At 31.2% G+C, this 27,776-nt stretch overlaps 1 protein-coding gene across 12 annotated transcripts in view; it reads left to right on the forward strand.

Moving 5' to 3' along the window:
- inaE (inactivation no afterpotential E) overlaps positions 1–27,776 on the forward strand; it is a 73,871-nt gene that overhangs the window by 22,453 nt on the left and 23,642 nt on the right. For 11 of the 12 annotated variants that reach the window (XM_086838980.1, XM_086838987.1, XM_086838991.1 and 8 more), the window contains exons 4-12: positions 92–198; positions 268–372; positions 463–564; positions 1,390–1,567; positions 1,632–2,051; positions 2,114–2,638; positions 2,702–2,843; positions 2,907–3,011; positions 3,069–3,196. In XM_086838980.1, coding sequence (XP_086695106.1) covers positions 92–198; positions 268–372; positions 463–564; positions 1,390–1,567; positions 1,632–2,051; positions 2,114–2,638; positions 2,702–2,843; positions 2,907–3,011; positions 3,069–3,196 — 1,812 coding nt within the window. The remainder of the gene's footprint in view (positions 1–91; positions 199–267; positions 373–462; positions 565–1,389; positions 1,568–1,631; positions 2,052–2,113; positions 2,639–2,701; positions 2,844–2,906; positions 3,012–3,068; positions 3,197–27,776) is intronic. The other variant, XM_086838982.1, reaches the window with a different exon arrangement.

Raw genomic sequence — 27,776 nt, forward strand, 5'->3', positions numbered from 1 at the left:
TATAATAGAATTTAACCATTTAACCATTCTTAGTTCTAGTTCATAACAAATATTAATGTATATTTCTGTTCTTTTCTTGTTGTTGTGACAGTTTTGTGATTGTTGGCTTCTCGTTGGGTTTCTTTGAGTATAATACACGAATTTTAAGCATAAAACTATTGTTCTATCATCTAATAGGCTACTTGTTGATACTATTTTGTGAGTATGATAGTAGTCGTTATTTCGTATTTATTGGTTATATGTATAAATGTATGTATTTCCTTGCAGTTTCAATATGCGTAGAAATAGGTATATGTGTGATCTCGATGCGGGGCAGCATTCTGGATGCCGAGGCGCGTACTTCGATCAACATCTGGATATATCTCAAGAGCTGTATGTTATTGGTTTATAGTTCAAATTTTAATATATTTTAAATTTAAATTGATTTTTTTGTATATTTATAAAATTTATGTATTTTTTCAGTGGTAATTCTCTTCGATATTGCCTGGCTGGTGGTGGGCTCCGTTTGGCTGGGTCATTATTATGCCACCTCACCCATCGATGATCCCAAAAAGGTCTATATAGGTGAGTATTTATAGATTATAAATAGTTTTTAAACATTTTCTTCCTTCTTAATAAAGTAATAGTTAACAAAAAAAGCAAATGTTTTTAAATATGAAATAAAAGAAAAGAACAAATGAATTAAAAACAATTTTTAGATATTTGTTAATTGTTACCAATTTTTTTTTAAATGAGATATGTTTTTATACTTTAAGTTTATATATATTAAACTAAAAGAAATTTGGAATATGATATTAAGTTTTAGATATTTTTTAATATATCATTCTTGCCTTTTTCTCTATAAAAACATTCCCAATTAATACTGTTTATAATTTCTACATATTGTGATAGTGCCCACACAGGTCGGGCAGAGAAATTTACTTAATTTGCGAGTCAGGGCCTTTGGATTTACTGATTTTAAATATTATAATATACAAGTTTCTTTATATTATATAACTATTTTTTTTTAAATGCAAAAACTAGTTTTATTTTCTAGTTGTTTTCCTCGTTTTTATATAATTACTTGCCAGAGATTTTCTTCTAACTCGCTTTTCCTGATTGTGGCCTTAACCAATTTATTTAATGATTGAATATTAATAATTTTAATTAAAAGCACATTCCAAGTGTATAATATAGGACTATTCGAATTAGATTTAATGTAAATTTTGTACTCATATTAATTACAGTTGTAGCGTTCGATTATATGTGTCTGATATATTAATCAAAATATTTATTTAGGGATAAGCATAACGAAACGACTAAAGCATCAATTATCGATAAATTAAATATATATAAACTAGATTCCCTATTGAACTTATATTTTCCGCGTCTTTAACCCCTCTCCCACAGCCATTATCATCTGCAATTGGGTACTGGTGGTGATAACGCTTATCACAATATGGTGCACCTTCGATGCAGCCGGCAGATCCTGGGTGAAGATGAAGAAGTACCAGCGTTCCATGCGGGAAACAGAGTCGCGTTTCAATTACAAGAGGAGCAATAGCATGAATCGCAACTGGCGACAAAGGTGGGTTCACATTACCTTCTTTATTATTGAACATATATCTAAAACAATTCGAAATCCTTTACAGAAAAGTGATGCGCGCCTACCAGGACAGTTGGGATCATCGTTGTCGCCTGTTATTCTGCTGTATGGGTTCATCGGAACGCAACCGGAACTCATTCACGGACATTGCCCGCCTGCTGAGCGATTTCTTTCGGGAACTGGATGTGGTGCCATCGGATGTGGTGGCCGGTTTGGTTCTGCTTCGAAAGTTCCAGCGGCTAGAGCGTGAGGCCATTGTGAGGCAGCGCAAGAATGGCACCTATGAGTTCCTCAGCGGTGTTCCCATCACAGAGCGGACCCAGTTCCTAGCACTCAACGATGCCAAAAACTACGACTTCTTTCAGACGGTCATCCATTACATGTACTTTGCCCAAGGTGCCTACGGCTGGCCCATGTACGTCATCATAAATCGCACCAAAATGTGGCACCTGCTGCCGGAATTGAAGTGAGTATTATAAGATTGTTGCTCCTAGAGAAAGTTTCTTACCTTATTCGAGTTTATTGCAGGTGCTTTGGCTGTTGCTGTGGCAGTGGTGATGATGCCGAGGTAATCCAGGACAATTGCTGTCTCTGCAACTACGCGGCGCTGAAGAAAACCCTGCAGCTGGGCGATATTGACATTGTCTATGCCACCTATCATGTGGACGTAGGTGAAACGCCCTTCTTTGTGGCCATCGATTATACGCAGCGGGCAATTGTGATCAGTATCCGGGGAACGTTGAGTATGAAGGACATCCTGACGGATCTAAATGCCGAGGGTGAGGTCCTGCCACTTCATCCGCCTCGCGATGATTGGTTGGGCCACAAGGGCATGGTGCAAGCAGCAATTTACATACGTAACAAGCTGCAACAGGAGAATCTCATTGAGAAGGCGTTGCAACGAAATCCGGATAGGCACACGCATACCTTCGATTTGGTGCTAGTGGGACACTCACTGGGTGCCGGCACGGCGGCTATACTGGCCATTCTGCTGAAACCCGATCATCCCACGCTGCAGTGCTTCAGCTATTCGCCACCAGGCGGTCTGCTCAGGTTTGCTTAGTCCGAGAATTCAACCAAATCAAACGAAGCTAATTTTGTTAATCATACTTCCAGTATGCCCGCCGTGGAGTACTCCAAATCATTCATAACCTCGGTGGTGCTGGGCAAGGATGTGGTGCCGCGCATTGGTCTCAACCAAATGGAAGCCCTGCGAGCGGATCTCATCAATGCCATCCAACGCAGCGTGGATCCCAAGGTGGGTTTGAACTACTCAAAAGATCCAGAATGACTTGAGTTTAATTGTATTTCCTTTTCTCAGTGGAAGACAATTTCCTGTTCGGTCATTTGCTGTGGCTGCGGTCCGGAGCCCACCTCTGTGGTGAACATGTCCGGCCAGGACACGCACATCAATCAGTACCAGGAGGTAGCCTAACCCTATCTCTGTTTATACAATTATTAAAAGTTCTCAATATGTTTTAAGGAGCGTGGCACTGCCCGTTCGACCAGCGCTCATCCGACGGATAGCTCTATAGCTTTAACCCTGCATCAGCCCCTGTATCCGCCCGGTCGCATCATTCACATAGTGCGGCATCATCCCAAGCCTGACGAGTGAGTATATTATCATACGCATCCGCATCTGTTTCCTCCTCGACCCTAGACACCCGGTGACCTATTAACCTCCCCTACGTTGATTTATTAGTTGATGTTTTGTGTTTGGTTTGAGCTCCAAGAGCTCCAAGATCCGCCTCTGGCCAAGGTCGCTACTAATTGAGGTGCGATAACGTTGGCTACGCCAGCAGTGGTGTTGATATCGCTTCGCATAGAGAGTGGGGTGAAATGTCATGTTGGTCCGCAACTGACTCATACCCCAGATGACGTGTGAGAGGTGTGGCAGCTAGATAACTTTATGGTTTTATTGCCAAGTTGGTGATCTTGTCAACTTTCTCTCTTTCTTTATTGGGGTTAATGAACTATGGAACGGATCGTGGTGCTTTAGTTATTGGTTTAACGAGTTCGGCATTTCGTCAATCTGATATGTTTTCTAGCTTTTGATGGGATAATTTCAATATAATTGTGGCCAATGGTATGAGAAATGGCTTAAACCTAGACATAAAGAGGGAAATTATATACAGTTTAGTGTTGATTTAATAAATTCTCATTTCTGAGTACATTTGCAAGAGACCGAAAAGGTAAAAGCTGGCTTTTAGTTCTTCCATTTTAAAAGTTAAAGACAAGAAAGCAGGCTTACTTCGTAAAGACAAAATGATCTAAGTTTAAAAATATCATAACTTTGTCAAAAATGCATAAATTTCAATTCGGAAAGCGTTCCTGTATTAGTTGTTTGGCGCTTAACAAATCTGCATACTAATTTTAAAGTTTTGAGAAATCCAATTATTTTTTAGATTTTTCACAATTTTAACGATGTCACCCCTTTAATTTTTTTGAAAAAATTGGAAAAGCTTGTTTTGCTTCCTGAGATGGCCAGAAAGATTCGCCTGTTAATGCTGATCAAGAATATATATGATTTATAGGGTCGGAAATGGCTCCTTCACAGATTAAAATTATAGTTTCCTCTGCAGGATTCTTGAAATCGAAATTTTTAATTAATAATTTTGTAGTATTTTTTGGGACAGTCAAAGTTTAAAAATCTCATAACTTTGTCAAAAATGCATAAATTTCAATTCGGAAAGCGTTCCTGTATTAGTTATTTGGCGCTTAACAAATCTGCTTACTAATTATAAAGTTTTGAGAAATCCAATTATTTTTTAGATTTTTCACAATTTTAACGATGTAACCCCTTTAATTTTTTTGAAAAAATTGGAAAAGCTTGTTTTGCTTCCTGAGATGGCCAGAAAGATTCGCCTGTTAATGCTGATCAGTAATATATATGACTTATAGGGTCGGAAATGGCTCCTTCACTGATTAAAATTATAGTTTCCTCTGCAGGATTCTTGAAATCGAAATTTTTAATTAATAATTTGTAGTATTTTTTGGGACAGTCAAAGTTTAAAAATCGCATAACTTTGTCAAAAATGCATAAATTTCAATTCGGAAAGCGTTCCTGTATTAGTTGTTTGGCGCTTAACAAATCTGCATACTAATTTTAAAGTTTTGAGAAATCCAATTATTTTTTAGATTTTTCACAATTTTAACGATGTAACCCCTTTAATTTTTTTGAAAAAATTGGAAAAGCTTGTTTTGCTTCCTGAGATGGCCAGAAAGATTCGCCTGTTAATGCTGATCAAGAATATATATGACTTATAGGGTCGGAAATGGCTCCTTCACTGATTAAAATTATAGTTTCCTCTGCAGGATTCTTGAAATCGAAATTATTGCTTAATAATTTTGTAGTATTTTTTGGGACAAAGTTTAAAAATCGCATAACTTTGTCAAAAATGCATAAATTTCAATTCGGAAAGCGTTCCTGTATTAGTTGTTTGGCGCTTAACAAATCTGCATACTAATTTTAAAGTTTTGAGAAATCCAATTATTTTTTAGATTTTTCACAATTTTAACGATGTAACCCCTTTAATTTTTTTGAAAAAATTGGAAAAGCTTGTTTTGCTTCCTGAGATGGCCAGAAAGATTCGCCTGTTAATGCTGATCAAGAATATATATGACTTATAGGGTCGGAAATGGCTCCTTCACTGATTAAAATTATAGTTTCCTCTGCAGGATTCTTGAAATCGAAATTTTTGCTTAATAACTTTGTAGTATTTTTTGGGACAGTCAAAGTTTAAAAATCGCATAACTTTGTCAATAATGCATCAATTTTAATTCGGAAAGCGTTCCTGTATTAGTTATTTGGCGCTTAACAAATCTGCATACTAATTTTAAAGTTTTGAGAAATCCAATTATTTTTTAGATTTTTCACAATTTTAACGATGTAACCCCTTTAATTTTTTAGAAAAAATTGGAAAAGCTTGTTTTGCTTCCTGAGATGGCCAGAAAGATTCGCCTGTTAATGCTGATCAAGAATATATATGATTTATAGGGTCGGAAATGGCTCCTTCACTGATTAAAATTATAGTTTCCTCTGCAGGATTCTTGAAATCGAAATTATTGCTTAATAATTTTGTAGTATTTTTTGGGACAAAGTTTAAAAATCGCATAACTTTGTCAAAAATGCATAAATTTCAATTCGGAAAGCGTTCCTGTATTAGTTATTTGGCGCTTAACAAATCTGCTTACTAATTATAAAGTTTTGAGAAATCCAATTATTTTTTAGATTTTTCACAATTTTAACGATGTAACCCCTTTAATTTTTTTGAAAAAATTGGAAAAGCTTGTTTTGCTTCCTGAGATGGCCAGAAAGATTCGCCTGTTAATGCTGATCAAGAATATATATGATTTGTAGGGTCGGAAATGGCTCCTTCACTGATTAAAATTATAGTTTCCTCTGCAGGATTCTTGAAATCGAAATTTTTAATTAATAATTTTGTAGTATTTTTTGGGACAGTCAAAGTTTAAAAATCGCATAACTTTGTCAATAATGCATCAATTTTAATTCGGAAAGCGTTCCTGTATTAGTTATTTGGCGCTTAACAAATCTGCATACTAATTTTAAAGTTTTGAGAAATCCAATTATTTTTTAGATTTTTCACAATTTTAACGATGTAACCCCTTTAATTTTTTAGAAAAAATTGGAAAAGCTTGTTTTGCTTCCTGAGATGGCCAGAAAGATTCGCCTGTTAATGCTGATCAAGAATATATATGATTTATAGGGTCGGAAATGGCTCCTTCACTGATTAAAATTATAGTTTCCTCTGCAGGATTCTTGAAATCGAAATTTTTAATTAATAATTTTGTAGTATTTTTTGGGACAGTCAAAGTTTAAAAATCGCATAACTTTGTCAATAATGCATCAATTTTAATTCGGAAAGCGTTCCTGTATTAGTTATTTGGCGCTTAACAAATCTGCATACTAATTTTAAAGTTTTGAGAAATCCAATTATTTTTTAGATTTTTCACAATTTTAACGATGTAACCCCTTTAATTTTTTTGAAAAAATTGGAAAAGCTTGTTTTGCTTCCTGAGATGGCCAGAAAGATTCGCCTGTTAATGCTGATCAAGAATATATATGATTTATAGGGTCGGAAATGGCTCCTTCACTGATTAAAATTATAGTTTCCTCTGCAGGATTCTTGAAATCGAAATTTTTAATTAATAATTTTGTAGTATTTTTTGGGACAGTCAAAGTTTAAAAATCGCATAACTTTGTCAATAATGCATCAATTTTAATTCGGAAAGCGTTCCTGTATTAGTTATTTGGCGCTTAACAAATCTGCATACTAATTTTAAAGTTTTGAGAAATCCAATTATTTTTTAGATTTTTCACAATTTTAACGATGTAACCCCTTTAATTTTTTTGAAAAAATTGGAAAAGCTTGTTTTGCTTCCTGAGATGGCCAGAAAGATTCGCCTGTTAATGCTGATCAAGAATATATATGATTTATAGGGTCGGAAATGGCTCCTTCACTGATTAAATTTATAGTTTCCTCTGCAGGATTCTTGAAATCGAAATTATTGCTTAATAATTTTGTAGTATTTTTTGGGACAGTCAAAGTTTAAAAATCGCATAACTTTGTCAAAAATGCATAAATTTCAATTCGGAAAGCGTTCCTGTATTAGTTATTTGGCGCTTAACAAATCTGCTTACTAATTATAAAGTTTTGAGAAATCCAATTATTTTTTAGATTTTTCACAATTTTAACGATGTAACCCCTTTAATTTTTTTGAAAAAATTGGAAAAGCTTGTTTTGCTTCCTGAGATGGCCAGAAAGATTCGCCTGTTAATGCTGATCAAGAATATATATGATTTATAGGGTCGGAAATGGCTCCTTCACAGATTAAAATTATAGTTTCCTCTGCAGGATTCTTGAAATCGAAATTTTTAATTAATAATTTTGTAGTATTTTTTGGGACAGTCAAAGTTTAAAAATCTCATAACTTTGTCAAAAATGCATAAATTTCAATTCGGAAAGCGTTCCTGTATTAGTTATTTGGCGCTTAACAAATCTGCTTACTAATTATAAAGTTTTGAGAAATCCAATTATTTTTTAGATTTTTCACAATTTTAACGATGTAACCCCTTTAATTTTTTTGAAAAAATTGGAAAAGCTTGTTTTGCTTCCTGAGATGGCCAGAAAGATTCGCCTGTTAATGCTGATCAAGAATATGTATGATTTATAGGGTCGGAAATGGCTCCTTCACAGATTAAAATTATAGTTTCCTCTGCAGGATTCTTGAAATCGAAATTTTTAATTAATAATTTTGTAGTATTTTTTGGGACAGTCAAAGTTTAAAAATCGCATAACTTTGTCAATAATGCATCAATTTTAATTCGGAAAGCGTTCCTGTATTAGTTGTTTGGCGCTTAACAAATCTGCATACTAATTTTAAAGTTTTGAGAAATCCAATTATTTTTTAGATTTTTCACAATTTTAACGATGTAACCCCTTTAATTTTTTTGAAAAAATTGGAAAAGCTTGTTTTGCTTCCTGAGATGGCCAGAAAGATTCGCCTGTTAATGCTGATCAAGAATATATATGATTTATAGGGTCGGAAATGGCTCCTTCACAGATTAAAATTATAGTTTCCTCTGCAGGATTCTTGAAATCGAAATTTTTAATTAATAATTTTGTAGTATTTTTTGGGACAGTCAAATTTTAAAAATCGCATAACTTTGTCAATAATGCATCAATTTTAATTCGGAAAGCGTTCCTGTATTAGTTGTTTGGCGCTTAACAAATCTGCATACTAATTTTAAAGTTTTGAGAAATCCAATTATTTTTTAGATTTTTCACAATTTTAACGATGTAACCCCTTTAATTTTTTTGAAAAAATTGGAAAAGCTTGTTTTGCTTCCTGAGATGGCCAGAAAGATTCGCCTGTTAATGCTGATCAAGAATATATATGATTTATAGGGTCGGAAATGGCTCCTTCACAGATTAAAATTATAGTTTCCTCTGCAGGATTCTTGAAATCGAAATTTTTAATTAATAATTTTGTAGTATTTTTTGGGACAGTCAAAGTTTAAAAATCTCATAACTTTGTCAAAAATGCATAAATTTCAATTCGGAAAGCGTTCCTGTATTAGTTATTTGGCGCTTAACAAATCTGCTTACTAATTATAAAGTTTTGAGAAATCCAATTATTTTTTAGATTTTTCACAATTTTAACGATGTAACCCCTTTAATTTTTTTGAAAAAATTGGAAAAGCTTGTTTTGCTTCCTGAGATGGCCAGAAAGATTCGCCTGTTAATGCTGATCAAGAATATATATGATTTGTAGGGTCGGAAATGGCTCCTTCACTGATTAAATTTATAGTTTCCTCTGCAGGATTCTTGAAATCGAAATTATTGCTTAATAATTTTGTAGTATTTTTTGGGACAGTCAAAGTTTAAAAATCGCATAACTTTGTCAAAAATGCATAAATTTCAATTCGGAAAGCGTTCCTGTATTAGTTATTTGGCGCTTAACAAATCTGCTTACTAATTATAAAGTTTTGAGAAATCCAATTATTTTTTAGATTTTTCACAATTTTAACGATGTAACCCCTTTAATTTTTTTGAAAAAATTGGAAAAGCTTGTTTTGCTTCCTGAGATGGCCAGAAAGATTCGCCTGTTAATGCTGGTCAAGAATATATATGATTTATAGGGTCGGAAATGGCTCCTTCACAGATTAAAATTATAGTTTCCTCTGCAGGATTCTTGAAATCGAAATTTTTAATTAATAATTTTGTAGTATTTTTTGGGACAGTCAAAGTTTAAAAATCTCATAACTTTGTCAAAAATGCATAAATTTCAATTCGGAAAGCGTTCCTGTATTAGTTATTTGGCGCTTAACAAATCTGCTTACTAATTATAAAGTTTTGAGAAATCCAATTATTTTTTAGATTTTTCACAATTTTAACGATGTAACCCCTTTAATTTTTTTGAAAAAATTGGAAAAGCTTGTTTTGCTTCCTGAGATGGCCAGAAAGATTCGCCTGTTAATGCTGATCAAGAATATATATGATTTATAGGGTCGGAAATGGCTCCTTCACAGATTAAAATTATAGTTTCCTCTGCAGGATTCTTGAAATCGAAATTTTTAATTAATAATTTTGTAGTATTTTTTGGGACAGTCAAAGTTTAAAAATCTCATAACTTTGTCAAAAATGCATAAATTTCAATTCGGAAAGCGTTCCTGTATTAGTTATTTGGCGCTTAACAAATCTGCTTACTAATTATAAAGTTTTGAGAAATCCAATTATTTTTTAGATTTTTCACAATTTTAACGATGTAACCCCTTTAATTTTTTTGAAAAAATTGGAAAAGCTTGTTTTGCTTCCTGAGATGGCCAGAAAGATTCGCCTGTTAATGCTGATCAAGAATATATATGATTTATAGGGTCGGAAATGGCTCCTTCACAGATTAAAATTATAGTTTCCTCTGCAGGATTCTTGAAATCGAAATTTTTAATTAATAATTTTGTAGTATTTTTTGGGACAGTCAAAGTTTAAAAATCGCATAACTTTGTCAATAATGCATCAATTTTAATTCGGAAAGCGTTCCTGTATTAGTTGTTTGGCGCTTAACAAATCTGCATACTAATTTTAAAGTTTTGAGAAATCCAATTATTTTTTAGATTTTTCACAATTTTAACGATGTAACCCCTTTAATTTTTTTGAAAAAATTGGAAAAGCTTGTTTTGCTTCCTGAGATGGCCAGAAAGATTCGCCTGTTAATGCTGATCAAGAATATATATGATTTATAGGGTCGGAAATGGCTCCTTCACAGATTAAAATTATAGTTTCCTCTGCAGGATTCTTGAAATCGAAATTTTTAATTAATAATTTTGTAGTATTTTTTGGGACAGTCAAAGTTTAAAAATCTCATAACTTTGTCAAAAATGCATAAATTTCAATTCGGAAAGCGTTCCTGTATTAGTTATTTGGCGCTTAACAAATCTGCTTACTAATTATAAAGTTTTGAGAAATCCAATTATTTTTTAGATTTTTCACAATTTTAACGATGTAACCCCTTTAATTTTTTTGAAAAAATTGGAAAAGCTTGTTTTGCTTCCTGAGATGGCCAGAAAGATTCGCCTGTTAATGCTGATCAAGAATATGTATGATTTATAGGGTCGGAAATGGCTCCTTCACAGATTAAAATTATAGTTTCCTCTGCAGGATTCTTGAAATCGAAATTTTTAATTAATAATTTTTTAGTATTTTTTGGGACAGTCAAAGTTTAAAAATCGCATAACTTTGTCAATAATGCATCAATTTTAATTCGGAAAGCGTTCCTGTATTAGTTGTTTGGCGCTTAACAAATCTGCATACTAATTTTAAAGTTTTGAGAAATCCAATTATTTTTTAGATTTTTCACAATTTTAACGATGTAACCCCTTTAATTTTTTTGAAAAAATTGGAAAAGCTTGTTTTGCTTCCTGAGATGGCCAGAAAGATTCGCCTGTTAATGCTGATCAAGAATATATATGATTTATAGGGTCGGAAATGGCTCCTTCACAGATTAAAATTATAGTTTCCTCTGCAGGATTCTTGAAATCGAAATTTTTAATTAATAATTTTGTAGTATTTTTTGGGACAGTCAAAGTTTAAAAATCGCATAACTTTGTCAATAATGCATCAATTTTAATTCGGAAAGCGTTCCTGTATTAGTTGTTTGGCGCTTAACAAATCTGCATACTAATTTTAAAGTTTTGAGAAATCCAATTATTTTTTAGATTTTTCACAATTTTAACGATGTAACCCCTTTAATTTTTTTGAAAAAATTGGAAAAGCTTGTTTTGCTTCCTGAGATGGCCAGAAAGATTCGCCTGTTAATGCTGATCAAGAATATATATGATTTATAGGGTCGGAAATGGCTCCTTCACAGATTAAAATTATAGTTTCCTCTGCAGGATTCTTGAAATCGAAATTTTTAATTAATAATTTTGTAGTATTTTTTGGGACAGTCAAAGTTTAAAAATCTCATAACTTTGTCAAAAATGCATAAATTTCAATTCGGAAAGCGTTCCTGTATTAGTTATTTGGCGCTTAACAAATCTGCTTACTAATTATAAAGTTTTGAGAAATCCAATTATTTTTTAGATTTTTCACAATTTTAACGATGTAACCCCTTTAATTTTTTTGAAAAAATTGGAAAAGCTTGTTTTGCTTCCTGAGATGGCCAGAAAGATTCGCCTGTTAATGCTGATCAAGAATATATATGATTTGTAGGGTCGGAAATGGCTCCTTCACTGATTAAATTTATAGTTTCCTCTGCAGGATTCTTGAAATCGAAATTATTGCTTAATAATTTTGTAGTATTTTTTGGGACAGTCAAAGTTTAAAAATCGCATAACTTTGTCAAAAATGCATAAATTTCAATTCGGAAAGCGTTCCTGTATTAGTTATTTGGCGCTTAACAAATCTGCTTACTAATTATAAAGTTTTGAGAAATCCAATTATTTTTTAGATTTTTCACAATTTTAACGATGTAACCCCTTTAATTTTTTTGAAAAAATTGGAAAAGCTTGTTTTGCTTCCTGAGATGGCCAGAAAGATTCGCCTGTTAATGCTGGTCAAGAATATATATGATTTATAGGGTCGGAAATGGCTCCTTCACAGATTAAAATTATAGTTTCCTCTGCAGGATTCTTGAAATCGAAATTTTTAATTAATAATTTTGTAGTATTTTTTGGGACAGTCAAAGTTTAAAAATCTCATAACTTTGTCAAAAATGCATAAATTTCAATTCGGAAAGCGTTCCTGTATTAGTTATTTGGCGCTTAACAAATCTGCTTACTAATTATAAAGTTTTGAGAAATCCAATTATTTTTTAGATTTTTCACAATTTTAACGATGTAACCCCTTTAATTTTTTTGAAAAAATTGGAAAAGCTTGTTTTGCTTCCTGAGATGGCCAGAAAGATTCGCCTGTTAATGCTGATCAAGAATATATATGATTTATAGGGTCGGAAATGGCTCCTTCACAGATTAAAATTATAGTTTCCTCTGCAGGATTCTTGAAATCGAAATTTTTAATTAATAATTTTGTAGTATTTTTTGGGACAGTCAAAGTTTAAAAATCTCATAACTTTGTCAAAAATGCATAAATTTCAATTCGGAAAGCGTTCCTGTATTAGTTATTTGGCGCTTAACAAATCTGCTTACTAATTATAAAGTTTTGAGAAATCCAATTATTTTTTAGATTTTTCACAATTTTAACGATGTAACCCCTTTAATTTTTTTGAAAAAATTGGAAAAGCTTGTTTTGCTTCCTGAGATGGCCAGAAAGATTCGCCTGTTAATGCTGATCAAGAATATATATGATTTGTAGGGTCGGAAATGGCTCCTTCACTGATTAAATTTATAGTTTCCTCTGCAGGATTCTTGAAATCGAAATTATTGCTTAATAATTTTGTAGTATTTTTTGGGACAGTCAAAGTTTAAAAATCGCATAACTTTGTCAAAAATGCATAAATTTCAATTCGGAAAGCGTTCCTGTATTAGTTATTTGGCGCTTAACAAATCTGCTTACTAATTATAAAGTTTTGAGAAATCCAATTATTTTTTAGATTTTTCACAATTTTAACGATGTAACCCCTTTAATTTTTTTGAAAAAATTGGAAAAGCTTGTTTTGCTTCCTGAGATGGCCAGAAAGATTCGCCTGTTAATGCTGGTCAAGAATATATATGATTTATAGGGTCGGAAATGGCTCCTTCACAGATTAAAATTATAGTTTCCTCTGCAGGATTCTTGAAATCGAAATTTTTAATTAATAATTTTGTAGTATTTTTTGGGACAGTCAAAGTTTAAAAATCTCATAACTTTGTCAAAAATGCATAAATTTCAATTCGGAAAGCGTTCCTGTATTAGTTATTTGGCGCTTAACAAATCTGCTTACTAATTATAAAGTTTTGAGAAATCCAATTATTTTTTAGATTTTTCACAATTTTAACGATGTAACCCCTTTAATTTTTTTGAAAAAATTGGAAAAGCTTGTTTTGCTTCCTGAGATGGCCAGAAAGATTCGCCTGTTAATGCTGATCAAGAATATATATGATTTATAGGGTCGGAAATGGCTCCTTCACAGATTAAAATTATAGTTTCCTCTGCAGGATTCTTGAAATCGAAATTTTTAATTAATAATTTTGTAGTATTTTTTGGGACAGTCAAAGTTTAAAAATCTCATAACTTTGTCAAAAATGCATAAATTTCAATTCGGAAAGCGTTCCTGTATTAGTTATTTGGCGCTTAACAAATCTGCTTACTAATTATAAAGTTTTGAGAAATCCAATTATTTTTTAGATTTTTCACAATTTTAACGATGTAACCCCTTTAATTTTTTTGAAAAAATTGGAAAAGCTTGTTTTGCTTCCTGAGATGGCCAGAAAGATTCGCCTGTTAATGCTGATCAAGAATATATATGATTTATAGGGTCGGAAATGGCTCCTTCACAGATTAAAATTATAGTTTCCTCTGCAGGATTCTTGAAATCGAAATTTTTGCTTAATAATTTTGTAGTATTTTTTGGGACAGTCAAAGTTTAAAAATCGCATAACTTTGCCAAAAATGCATTAATTTCAATTCGGAAACCGCTCCTGTATTAGTTATTTGGCGCTTAACAAATCTGCTTACTAATTTTAAAGTTTTGAGAAATCCAATTATTTTTTAGATTTTTCACAATTTTAACGATGTAACCCCTTTAATTTTTTTGAAAAAATTGAAAAAATTATATGATTTATAGGGTCGGAAATGGCTCCTTCACTGATTAAAATTATAGTTTCCTCTGCAGGATTCTTGAAATCGAAATTTTTGCTTAATAATTTTGTAGTATTTTTTGGGACAGTCAAAGTTTAAAAATCGCATAACTTTGTCAAAAATGCATCAATTTCAATTCGGAAAGCGTTCCTGTATTAGTTGTTTGGCGCTTAACAAATCTGCATACTAATTTTAAAGTTTTAAGAAATACAATTATTTTTTATATTTTTCACAATTTTAACGATGTAACCCCTTTAATTTTTTTGAAAAAATTGGAAAAGCTTGTTTTGCTTCCTGAGATGGCCAGAAAGATTCGCCTGTTAATGCTGATCAAGAATATATATGATTTATAGGGTCGGAAATGGCTCCTTCACAGATTAAAATTATAGTTTCCTCTGCAGAATTCTTGAAATCGAAATTTTTAATGAATAATTTTGTATTATTTTTTGGGACAGTCAAAGTTTAAAAATCGCATAACTTTGCCAAAAATGCAATAATTTCAATTCGGAAACCGCTCCTGTATTAGTTATTTGGCGCTAAACAAATCTGCTTAATTATTTTTTGGATTTTTCACAATTTTAACGATGTCACCCCTTTCATTTTTTTGAAAAAATTGGAAAAGCTTGTTTTGCTTCCTGAGATGGCCAGAAAGATTCGCCTGTTAATGCTGATCAAGAATATATATGATTTATAGGGTCGGAAATGGCTCCTTCACTGATTAAAATTATAGTTTCCTCTGCAGGATTCTTGAAATCGAAATTATTGCTTAATAATTTTGTAGTATTTTTTGGGACAGTCAAAGTTTAAAAATCGCATAACTTTGTCAAAAATGCATCAATTTCAATTCGGAAAGCGTTCCTGTATTAGTTGTTTGGCGCTTAACAAATCTGCTTACTAATTATAAAGTTTTGAGAAATCCAATTATTTTTTAGATTTTTCACAATTTTAACGATGTAACCCCTTTAATTTTTTTGAAAAAATTGGAAAAGCTTGTTTTGCTTCCTGAGATGGCCAGAAAGATTCGCCTGTTAATGCTGATCAAGAATATATATGATTTATAGGGTCGGAAATGGCTCCTTCACTGATTAAAATTATAGTTTCCTCTGCAGGATTCTTGAAATCGAAATTTTTAATTAATAATTTTGTAGTATTTTTTGGGACAGTCAAAGTTTAAAAATCGCATAACTTTGTCAATAATGTATCAATTTTAATTCGGAAAGCGTTCCTGTATTAGTTATTTGGCGCTTAACAAATCTGCATACTAATTTTAAAGTTTTGAGAAATCCAATTATTTTTTAGATTTTTCACAATTTTAACGATGTAACCCCTTTAATTTTTTTGAAAAAATTGGAAAAGCTTGTTTTGCTTCCTGAGATGGCCAGAAAGATTCGCCTGTTAATGCTGATCAAGAATATATATGATTTATAGGGTCGGAAATGGCTCCTTCACAGATTAAAATTATAGTTTCCTCTGCAGAATTCTTGAAATCGAAATTTTTAATGAATAATTTTGTAGTATTTTTTGGGACAGTCAAAGTTTAAAAATCGCATAACTTTGCCAAAAATGCATTAATTTCAATTCGGAAACCGCTCCTGTATTAGTTATTTGGCGCTAAACAAATCTGCATACTAATTTTAAAGTTTTGAGAAATCCAATTATTTTTTAGATTTTTCACAATTTTAACGATGTAACCCCTTTAATTTTTTTGAAAAAATTGGAAAAGCTTGTTTTGCTTCCTGAGATGGCCAGAAAGATTCGCCTGTTAATGCTGATCAAGAATATATATGATTTATAGGGTCGGAAATGGCTCCTTCACAGATTAAAATTATAGTTTCCTCTGCAGGATTCTTGAAATCGAAATTTTTAATTAATAATTTTGTAGTATTTTTTGGGACAGTCAAAGTTTAAAAATCGCATAACTTTGTCAATAATGCATCAATTTTAATTCGGAAAGCGTTCCTGTATTAGTTGTTTGGCGCTTAACAAATCTGCATACTAATTTTAAAGTTTTGAGAAATCCAATTATTTTTTAGATTTTTCACAATTTTAACGATGTAACCCCTTTAATTTTTTTGAAAAAATTGGAAAAGCTTGTTTTGCTTCCTGAGATGGCCAGAAAGATTCGCCTGTTAATGCTGATCAAGAATATATATGATTTATAGGGTCGGAAATGGCTCCTTCACAGATTAAAATTATAGTTTCCTCTGCAGGATTCTTGAAATCGAAATTTTTAATTAATAATTTTGTAGTATTTTTTGGGACAGTCAAAGTTTAAAAATCTCATAACTTTGTCAAAAATGCATAAATTTCAATTCGGAAAGCGTTCCTGTATTAGTTATTTGGCGCTTAACAAATCTGCTTACTAATTATAAAGTTTTGAGAAATCCAATTATTTTTTAGATTTTTCACAATTTTAACGATGTAACCCCTTTAATTTTTTTGAAAAAATTGGAAAAGCTTGTTTTGCTTCCTGAGATGGCCAGAAAGATTCGCCTGTTAATGCTGATCAAGAATATATATGATTTGTAGGGTCGGAAATGGCTCCTTCACTGATTAAATTTATAGTTTCCTCTGCAGGATTCTTGAAATCGAAATTATTGCTTAATAATTTTGTAGTATTTTTTGGGACAGTCAAAGTTTAAAAATCGCATAACTTTGTCAAAAATGCATAAATTTCAATTCGGAAAGCGTTCCTGTATTAGTTATTTGGCGCTTAACAAATCTGCTTACTAATTATAAAGTTTTGAGAAATCCAATTATTTTTTAGATTTTTCACAATTTTAACGATGTAACCCCTTTAATTTTTTTGAAAAAATTGGAAAAGCTTGTTTTGCTTCCTGAGATGGCCAGAAAGATTCGCCTGTTAATGCTGGTCAAGAATATATATGATTTATAGGGTCGGAAATGGCTCCTTCACAGATTAAAATTATAGTTTCCTCTGCAGGATTCTTGAAATCGAAATTTTTAATTAATAATTTTGTAGTATTTTTTGGGACAGTCAAAGTTTAAAAATCTCATAACTTTGTCAAAAATGCATAAATTTCAATTCGGAAAGCGTTCCTGTATTAGTTATTTGGCGCTTAACAAATCTGCTTACTAATTATAAAGTTTTGAGAAATCCAATTATTTTTTAGATTTTTCACAATTTTAACGATGTAACCCCTTTAATTTTTTTGAAAAAATTGGAAAAGCTTGTTTTGCTTCCTGAGATGGCCAGAAAGATTCGCCTGTTAATGCTGATCAAGAATATATATGATTTATAGGGTCGGAAATGGCTCCTTCACAGATTAAAATTATAGTTTCCTCTGCAGGATTCTTGAAATCGAAATTTTTAATTAATAATTTTGTAGTATTTTTTGGGACAGTCAAAGTTTAAAAATCTCATAACTTTGTCAAAAATGCATAAATTTCAATTCGGAAAGCGTTCCTGTATTAGTTATTTGGCGCTTAACAAATCTGCTTACTAATTATAAAGTTTTGAGAAATCCAATTATTTTTTAGATTTTTCACAATTTTAACGATGTAACCCCTTTAATTTTTTTGAAAAAATTGGAAAAGCTTGTTTTGCTTCCTGAGATGGCCAGAAAGATTCGCCTGTTAATGCTGATCAAGAATATATATGATTTATAGGGTCGGAAATGGCTCCTTCACAGATTAAAATTATAGTTTCCTCTGCAGGATTCTTGAAATCGAAATTTTTAATTAATAATTTTGTAGTATTTTTTGGGACAGTCAAAGTTTAAAAATCGCATAACTTTGTCAATAATGCATCAATTTTAATTCGGAAAGCGTTCCTGTATTAGTTGTTTGGCGCTTAACAAATCTGCATACTAATTTTAAAGTTTTGAGAAATCCAATTATTTTTTAGATTTTTCACAATTTTAACGATGTAACCCCTTTAATTTTTTTGAAAAAATTGGAAAAGCTTGTTTTGCTTCCTGAGATGGCCAGAAAGATTCGCCTGTTAATGCTGATCAAGAATATATATGATTTATAGGGTCGGAAATGGCTCCTTCACAGATTAAAATTATAGTTTCCTCTGCAGGATTCTTGAAATCGAAATTTTTAATTAATAATTTTGTAGTATTTTTTGGGACAGTCAAAGTTTAAAAATCTCATAACTTTGTCAAAAATGCATAAATTTCAATTCGGAAAGCGTTCCTGTATTAGTTATTTGGCGCTTAACAAATCTGCTTACTAATTATAAAGTTTTGAGAAATCCAATTATTTTTTAGATTTTTCACAATTTTAACGATGTAACCCCTTTAATTTTTTTGAAAAAATTGGAAAAGCTTGTTTTGCTTCCTGAGATGGCCAGAAAGATTCGCCTGTTAATGCTGATCAAGAATATATATGATTTGTAGGGTCGGAAATGGCTCCTTCACTGATTAAATTTATAGTTTCCTCTGCAGGATTCTTGAAATCGAAATTATTGCTTAATAATTTTGTAGTATTTTTTGGGACAGTCAAAGTTTAAAAATCGCATAACTTTGTCAAAAATGCATAAATTTCAATTCGGAAAGCGTTCCTGTATTAGTTATTTGGCGCTTAACAAATCTGCTTACTAATTATAAAGTTTTGAGAAATCCAATTATTTTTTAGATTTTTCACAATTTTAACGATGTAACCCCTTTAATTTTTTTGAAAAAATTGGAAAAGCTTGTTTTGCTTCCTGAGATGGCCAGAAAGATTCGCCTGTTAATGCTGGTCAAGAATATATATGATTTATAGGGTCGGAAATGGCTCCTTCACAGATTAAAATTATAGTTTCCTCTGCAGGATTCTTGAAATCGAAATTTTTAATTAATAATTTTGTAGTATTTTTTGGGACAGTCAAAGTTTAAAAATCTCATAACTTTGTCAAAAATGCATAAATTTCAATTCGGAAAGCGTTCCTGTATTAGTTATTTGGCGCTTAACAAATCTGCTTACTAATTATAAAGTTTTGAGAAATCCAATTATTTTTTAGATTTTTCACAATTTTAACGATGTAACCCCTTTAATTTTTTTGAAAAAATTGGAAAAGCTTGTTTTGCTTCCTGAGATGGCCAGAAAGATTCGCCTGTTAATGCTGATCAAGAATATATATGATTTATAGGGTCGGAAATGGCTCCTTCACAGATTAAAATTATAGTTTCCTCTGCAGGATTCTTGAAATCGAAATTTTTAATTAATAATTTTGTAGTATTTTTTGGGACAGTCAAAGTTTAAAAATCTCATAACTTTGTCAAAAATGCATAAATTTCAATTCGGAAAGCGTTCCTGTATTAGTTATTTGGCGCTTAACAAATCTGCTTACTAATTATAAAGTTTTGAGAAATCCAATTATTTTTTAGATTTTTCACAATTTTAACGATGTAACCCCTTTAATTTTTTTGAAAAAATTGGAAAAGCTTGTTTTGCTTCCTGAGATGGCCAGAAAGATTCGCCTGTTAATGCTGATCAAGAATATATATGATTTATAGGGTCGGAAATGGCTCCTTCACAGATTAAAATTATAGTTTCCTCTGCAGGATTCTTGAAATCGAAATTTTTGCTTAATAATTTTGTAGTATTTTTTGGGACAGTCAAAGTTTAAAAATCGCATAACTTTGCCAAAAATGCATTAATTTCAATTCGGAAACCGCTCCTGTATTAGTTATTTGGCGCTTAACAAATCTGCTTACTAATTTTAAAGTTTTGAGAAATCCAATTATTTTTTAGATTTTTCACAATTTTAACGATGTAACCCCTTTAATTTTTTTGAAAAAATTGAAAAAATTATATGATTTATAGGGTCGGAAATGGCTCCTTCACTGATTAAAATTATAGTTTCCTCTGCAGGATTCTTGAAATCGAAATTTTTGCTTAATAATTTTGTAGTATTTTTTGGGACAGTCAAAGTTTAAAAATCGCATAACTTTGTCAAAAATGCATCAATTTCAATTCGGAAAGCGTTCCTGTATTAGTTGTTTGGCGCTTAACAAATCTGCATACTAATTTTAAAGTTTTAAGAAATACAATTATTTTTTATATTTTTCACAATTTTAACGATGTAACCCCTTTAATTTTTTTGAAAAAATTGGAAAAGCTTGTTTTGCTTCCTGAGATGGCCAGAAAGATTCGCCTGTTAATGCTGATCAAGAATATATATGATTTATAGGGTCGGAAATGGCTCCTTCACAGATTAAAATTATAGTTTCCTCTGCAGAATTCTTGAAATCGAAATTTTTAATGAATAATTTTGTATTATTTTTTGGGACAGTCAAAGTTTAAAAATCGCATAACTTTGCCAAAAATGCAATAATTTCAATTCGGAAACCGCTCCTGTATTAGTTATTTGGCGCTAAACAAATCTGCTTAATTATTTTTTGGATTTTTCACAATTTTAACGATGTCACCCCTTTCATTTTTTTGAAAAAATTGGAAAAGCTTGTTTTGCTTCCTGAGATGGCCAGAAAGATTCGCCTGTTAATGCTGATCAAGAATATATATGATTTATAGGGTCGGAAATGGCTCCTTCACTGATTAAAATTATAGTTTCCTCTGCAGGATTCTTGAAATCGAAATTATTGCTTAATAATTTTGTAGTATTTTTTGGGACAGTCAAAGTTTAAAAATCGCATAACTTTGTCAAAAATGCATCAATTTCAATTCGGAAAGCGTTCCTGTATTAGTTGTTTGGCGCTTAACAAATCTGCTTACTAATTATAAAGTTTTGAGAAATCCAATTATTTTTTAGATTTTTCACAATTTTAACGATGTAACCCCTTTAATTTTTTTGAAAAAATTGGAAAAGCTTGTTTTGCTTCCTGAGATGGCCAGAAAGATTCGCCTGTTAATGCTGATCAAGAATATATATGATTTATAGGGTCGGAAATGGCTCCTTCACTGATTAAAATTATAGTTTCCTCTGCAGGATTCTTGAAATCGAAATTTTTAATTAATAATTTTGTAGTATTTTTTGGGACAGTCAAAGTTTAAAAATCGCATAACTTTGTCAATAATGCATCAATTTTAATTCGGAAAGCGTTCCTGTATTAGTTATTTGGCGCTTAACAAATCTGCATACTAATTTTAAAGTTTTGAGAAATCCAATTATTTTTTAGATTTTTCACAATTTTAACGATGTAACCCCTTTAATTTTTTTGAAAAAATTGGAAAAGCTTGTTTTGCTTCCTGAGATGGCCAGAAAGATTCGCCTGTTAATGCTGATCAAGAATATATATGATTTATAGGGTCGGAAATGGCTCCTTCACAGATTAAAATTATAGTTTCCTCTGCAGAATTCTTGAAATCGAAATTTTTAATGAATAATTTTGTAGTATTTTTTGGGACAGTCAAAGTTTAAAAATCGCATAACTTTGTCAAAAATGCATCAATTTCAATTCGGAAAGCGTTCCTGTATTAGTTGTTTGGCGCTTAACAAATCTGCTTACTAATTATAAAGTTTTGAGAAATCCAATTATTTTTTAGATTTTTCACAATTTTAACGATGTAACCCCTTTAATTTTTTTGAAAAAATTGGAAAAGCTTGTTTTGCTTCCTGAGATGGCCAGAAAGATTCGCCTGTTAATGCTGATCAAGAATATATATGATTTATAGGGTCGGAAATGGCTCCTTCACTGATTAAAATTATAGTTTCCTCTGCAGGATTCTTGAAATCGAAATTTTTAATTAATAATTTTGTAGTATTTTTTGGGACAGTCAAAGTTTAAAAATCGCATAACTTTGTCAATAATGCATCAATTTTAATTCGGAAAGCGTTCCTGTATTAGTTATTTGGCGCTTAACAAATCTGCATACTAATTTTAAAGTTTTGAGAAATCCAATTATTTTTTAGATTTTTCACAATTTTAACGATGTAACCCCTTTAATTTTTTTGAAAAAATTGGAAAAGCTTGTTTTGCTTCCTGAGATGGCCAGAAAGATTCGCCTGTTAATGCTGATCAAGAATATATATGATTTATAGGGTCGGAAATGGCTCCTTCACAGATTAAAATTATAGTTTCCTCTGCAGAATTCTTGAAATCGAAATTTTTAATGAATAATTTTGTAGTATTTTTTGGGACAGTCAAAGTTTAAAAATCGCATAACTTTGCCAAAAATGCATTAATTTCAATTCGGAAACCGCTCCTGTATTAGTTATTTGGCGCTAAACAAATCTGCTTAATTATTTTTTGGATTTTTCACAATTTTAACGATGTCACCCCTTTCATTTTTTTGAAAAAATTGGAAAAGCTTGTTTTGCTTCCTGAGATGGCCAGAAAGATTCGCCTGTTAATGCTGATCAAGAATATATATGATTTATAGGGTCGGAAATGGCTCCTTCACTGATTAAAATTATAGTTTCCTCTGCAGGATTCTTGAAATCGAAATTATTGCTTAATAATTTTGTAGTATTTTTTGGGACAGTCAAAGTTTAAAAATCGCATAACTTTGTCAAAAATGCATCAATTTCAATTCGGAAAGCGTTCCTGTATTAGTTGTTTGGCGCTTAACAAATCTGCTTACTAATTATAAAGTTTTGAGAAATCCAATTATTTTTTAGATTTTTCACAATTTTAACGATGTAACCCCTTTAATTTTTTTGAAAAAATTGGAAAAGCTTGTTTTGCTTCCTGAGATGGCCAGAAAGATTCGCCTGTTAATGCTGATCAAGAATATATATGATTTATAGGGTCGGAAATGGCTCCTTCACTGATTAAAATTATAGTTTCCTCTGCAGGATTCTTGAAATCGAAATTTTTAATTAATAATTTTGTAGTATTTTTTGGGACAGTCAAAGTTTAAAAATCGCATAACTTTGTCAATAATGCATCAATTTTAATTCGGAAAGCGTTCCTGTATTAGTTATTTGGCGCTTAACAAATCTGCATACTAATTTTAAAGTTTTGAGAAATCCAATTATTTTTTAGATTTTTCACAATTTTAACGATGTAACCCCTTTAATTTTTTTGAAAAAATTGGAAAAGCTTGTTTTGCTTCCTGAGATGGCCAGAAAGATTCGCCTGTTAATGTTGATCAAGAATATATATGATTTGTAGGGTCGGAAATGGCTCCTTCACTGATTAAATTTATAGTTTCCTCTGCAGGATTCTTGAAATCGAAATTTTTAATTAATAATTTTGTAGTATTTTTTGGGACAGTCAAAGTTTAAAAATCGCATAACTTTGCCAAAAATGCATTAATTTCAATTCGGAAACCGCTCCTGTATTAGTTATTTGGCGCTAAACAAATCTGCTTAATTATTTTTTGGATTTTTCACAATTTTAACGATGTCACCCCTTTCATTTTTTTGAAAAAATTGGAAAAGCTTGTTTTGCTTCCTGAGATGGCCAGAAAGATTCGCCTGTTAATGCTGATCAAGAATATATATGATTTATAGGGTCGGAAATGGCTCCTTCACTGATTAAAATTATAGTTTCCTCTGCAGGATTCTTGAAATCGAAATTATTGCTTAATAATTTTGTAGTATTTTTTGGGACAGTCAAAGTTTAAAAATCGCATAACTTTGTCAAAAATGCATCAATTTCAATTCGGAAAGCGTTCCTGTATTAGTTGTTTGGCGCTTAACAAATCTGCTTACTAATTATAAAGTTTTGAGAAATCCAATTATTTTTTAGATTTTTCACAATTTTAACGATGTAACCCCTTTAATTTTTTTGAAAAAATTGGAAAAGCTTGTTTTGCTTCCTGAGATGGCCAGAAAGATTCGCCTGTTAATGCTGATCAAGAATATATATGATTTGTAGGGTCGGAAATGGCTCCTTCACTGATTAAAATTATAGTTTCCTCTGCAGGATTCTTGAAATCGAAATTTTTAATTAATAATTTTGTAGTATTTTTTGGGACAGTCAAAGTTTAAAAATCGCATAACTTTGTCAATAATGCATCAATTTTAATTCGGAAAGCGTTCCTGTATTAGTTATTTGGCGCTTAACAAATCTGCATACTAATTTTAAAGTTTTGAGAAATCCAATTATTTTTTAGATTTTTCACAATTTTAACGATGTAACCCCTTTAATTTTTTTGAAAAAATTGGAAAAGCTTGTTTTGCTTCCTGAGATGGCCAGAAAGATTCGCCTGTTAATGCTGATCAAGAATATATATGATTTATAGGGTCGGAAATGGCTCCTTCACAGATTAAAATTATAGTTTCCTCTGCAGAATTCTTGAAATCGAAATTTTTAATGAATAATTTTGTAGTATTTTTTGGGACAGTCAAAGTTTAAAAATCGCATAACTTTGCCAAAAATGCATTAATTTCAATTCGGAAACCGCTCCTGTATTAGTTATTTGGCGCTAAACAAATCTGCTTAATTATTTTTTGGATTTTTCACAATTTTAGCGATGTCACCCCTTTCATTTTTTTGAAAAAATTGGAAAAGCTTGTTTCGCTTCCTGAGATGGCCAGAAAGATTCGCCTGTTAATGCTGATCAAGAATATATATGATTTATAGGGTCGGAAATGGCTCCTTCACTGATTAAAATTATAGTTTCCTCTGCAGGATTCTTGAAATCGAAATTATTGCTTAATAATTTTGTAGTATTTTTTGGGACAGTCAAAGTTTAAAAATCGCATAACTTTGTCAAAAATGCATCAATTTCAATTCGGAAAGCGTTCCTGTATTAGTTGTTTGGCGCTTAACAAATCTGCATACTAATTTTAAAGTTTTAAGAAATACAATTATTTTTTATATTTTTCACAATTTTAACGATGTAACCCCTTTAATTTTTTTGAAAAAATTGGAAAAGCTTGTTTTGCTTCCTGAGATGGCCAGAAAGATTCGCCTGTTAATGCTGATCAAGAATATATATGATTTATAGGGTCGGAAATGGCTCCTTCACTGATTAAAATTATAGTTTCCTCTGCAGGATTCTTGAAATCGAAATTTTTAATTAATAATTTTGTAGTATTTTTTGGGACAGTCAAAGTTTAAAAAGAAAGATTCGCCTGATAATGCTGATCAAGAATATATATGATTTGTAGGGTCGGAAATGGCTCCTTCACTGATTAAATTTATAGTTTCCTCTGCAGGATTCTTGAAATCGAAATTTTTAATTAATAATTTTGTAGTATTTTTTGGGACAGTCAAAGTTTAAAAATCTCATAACTTTGTCAAAAATGCATAAATTTCAATTCGGAAAGCGTTCCTGTATTAGTTATTTGGCGCTTAACAAATCTGCTTACTAATTATAAAGTTTTGAGAAATCCAATTATTTTTTAGATTTTTCACAATTTTAACGATGTAACCCCTTTAATTTTTTTGAAAAAATTGGAAAAGCTTGTTTTGCTTCCTGAGATGGCCAGAAAGATTCGCCTGATAATGCTGATCAAGAATATATATGATTTATAGGGTCGGAAATGGCTCCTTCACTGATTAAAATTATAGTTTCCTCTGCAGGATTCTTGAAATCGAAATTATTGCTTAATAATTTTGTAGTATATTTTGGGACAGTCAAAGTTTAAAAATCGCATAACTTTGTCAAAAATGCATCAATTTCAATTCGGAAAGCGTTCCTGTATTAGTTATTTGGCGCTTAACAAATCTGCTTACTAATTATAAAGTTTTGAGAAATCCAATTATTTTTTAGATTTTTCACAATTTTAACGATGTCACCCCTTTAATTTTTTTGAAAAAATTGGAAAAGCTTGTTTTGCTTCCTGAGATGGCCAGAAAGATTCGCCTGTTAATGCTGATCAAGAATATATATGATTTATAGGGTCGGAAATGGCTCCTTCACAGATTAAAATTATAGTTTCCTCTGCAGAATTCTTGAAATCGAAATTTTTAATGAATAATTTTGTAGTATTTTTTGGGACAGTCAAAGTTTAAAAATCGCATAACTTTGCCAAAAATGCATTAATTTCAATTCGGAAACCGCTCCTGTATTAGTTATTTGGCGCTAAACAAATCTGCTTAATTATTTTTTGGATTTTTCACAATTTTAACGATGTCACCCCTTTCATTTTTTTGAAAAAATTGGAAAAGCTTGTTTTGCTTCCTGAGATGGCCAGAAAGATTCGCCTGTTAATGCTGATCAAGAATATATATGATTTATAGGGTCGGAAATGGCTCCTTCACTGATTAAAATTATAGTTTCCTCTGCAGGATTCTTGAAATCGAAATTATTGCTTAATAATTTTGTAGTATTTTTTGGGACAGTCAAAGTTTAAAAATCGCATAACTTTGTCAAAAATGCATCAATTTCAATTCGGAAAGCGTTCCTGTATTAGTTGTTTGGCGCTTAACAAATCTGCTTACTAATTTTAAAGTTTTGAGAAATCCAATTATTTTTTAGATTTTTCACAATTTTAACGATGTAACCCCTTTAATTTTTTTGAAAAAATTGGAAAAGCTTGTTTTGCTTCCTGAGATGGCCAGAAAGATTCGCCTGTTAATGCTGATCAAGAATATATATGATTTATAGGGTCGGAAATGGCTCCTTCACAGATTAAAATTATAGTTTCCTCTGCAGAATTCTTGAAATCGAAATTTTTAATAAATAATTTTGTAGTATTTTTTGGGACAGTCAAAGTTTAAAAATCTCATAACTTTGTCAAAAATGCATAAATTTCAATTCGGAAAGCGTTCCTGTATTAGTTATTTGGCGCTTAACAAATCTGCTTACTAATTATAAAGTTTTGAGAAATCCAATTATTTTTTAGATTTTTCACAATTTTAACGATGTAACCCCTTTAATTTTTTTGAAAAAATTGGAAAAGCTTGTTTTGCTTCCTGAGATGGCCAGAAAGATTCGCCTGTTAATGCTGATCAAGAATATATATGATTTATAGGGTCGGAAATGGCTCCTTCACTGATTAAAATTATAGTTTCCTCTGCAGGATTCTTGAAATCGAAATTTTTAATTAATAATTTTGTAGTATTTTTTGGGACAGTCAAAGTTTAAAAATCGCATAACTTTGTCAATAATGCATCAATTTTAATTCGGAAAGCGTTCCTGTATTAGTTATTTGGCGCTTAACAAATCTGCATACTAATTTTAAAGTTTTGAGAAATCCAATTATTTTTTAGATTTTTCACAATTTTAACGATGTAACCCCTTTAATTTTTTTGAAAAAATTGGAAAAGCTTGTTTTGCTTCCTGAGATGGCCAGAAAGATTCGCCTGTTAATGCTGATCAATAATATATATGATTTATAGGGTCGGAAATGGCTCCTTCACTGATTAAAATTATAGTTTCCTCTGCAGGATTCTTGAAATCGAAATTTTTAATTAATAATTTTGTAGTATTTTTTGGGACAGTCAAAGTTTAAAAATCGCATAACTTTGTCAATAATGCATCAATTTTAATTCGGAAAGCGTTCCTGTATTAGTTATTTGGCGCTTAACAAATCTGCATACTAATTTTAAAGTTTTGAGAAATCCAATTATTTTTTAGATTTTTCACAATTTTAACGATGTAACCCCTTTAATTTTTTTTGAAAA

The sequence above is a fragment of the Drosophila serrata genome, unplaced genomic scaffold (genome assembly GCF_035046125.1).
Source record: "Drosophila serrata isolate PLE 108 unplaced genomic scaffold, ASM3504612v1 contig_362, whole genome shotgun sequence".
NCBI lineage: Eukaryota > Metazoa > Arthropoda > Insecta > Diptera > Drosophilidae > Drosophila > Drosophila serrata.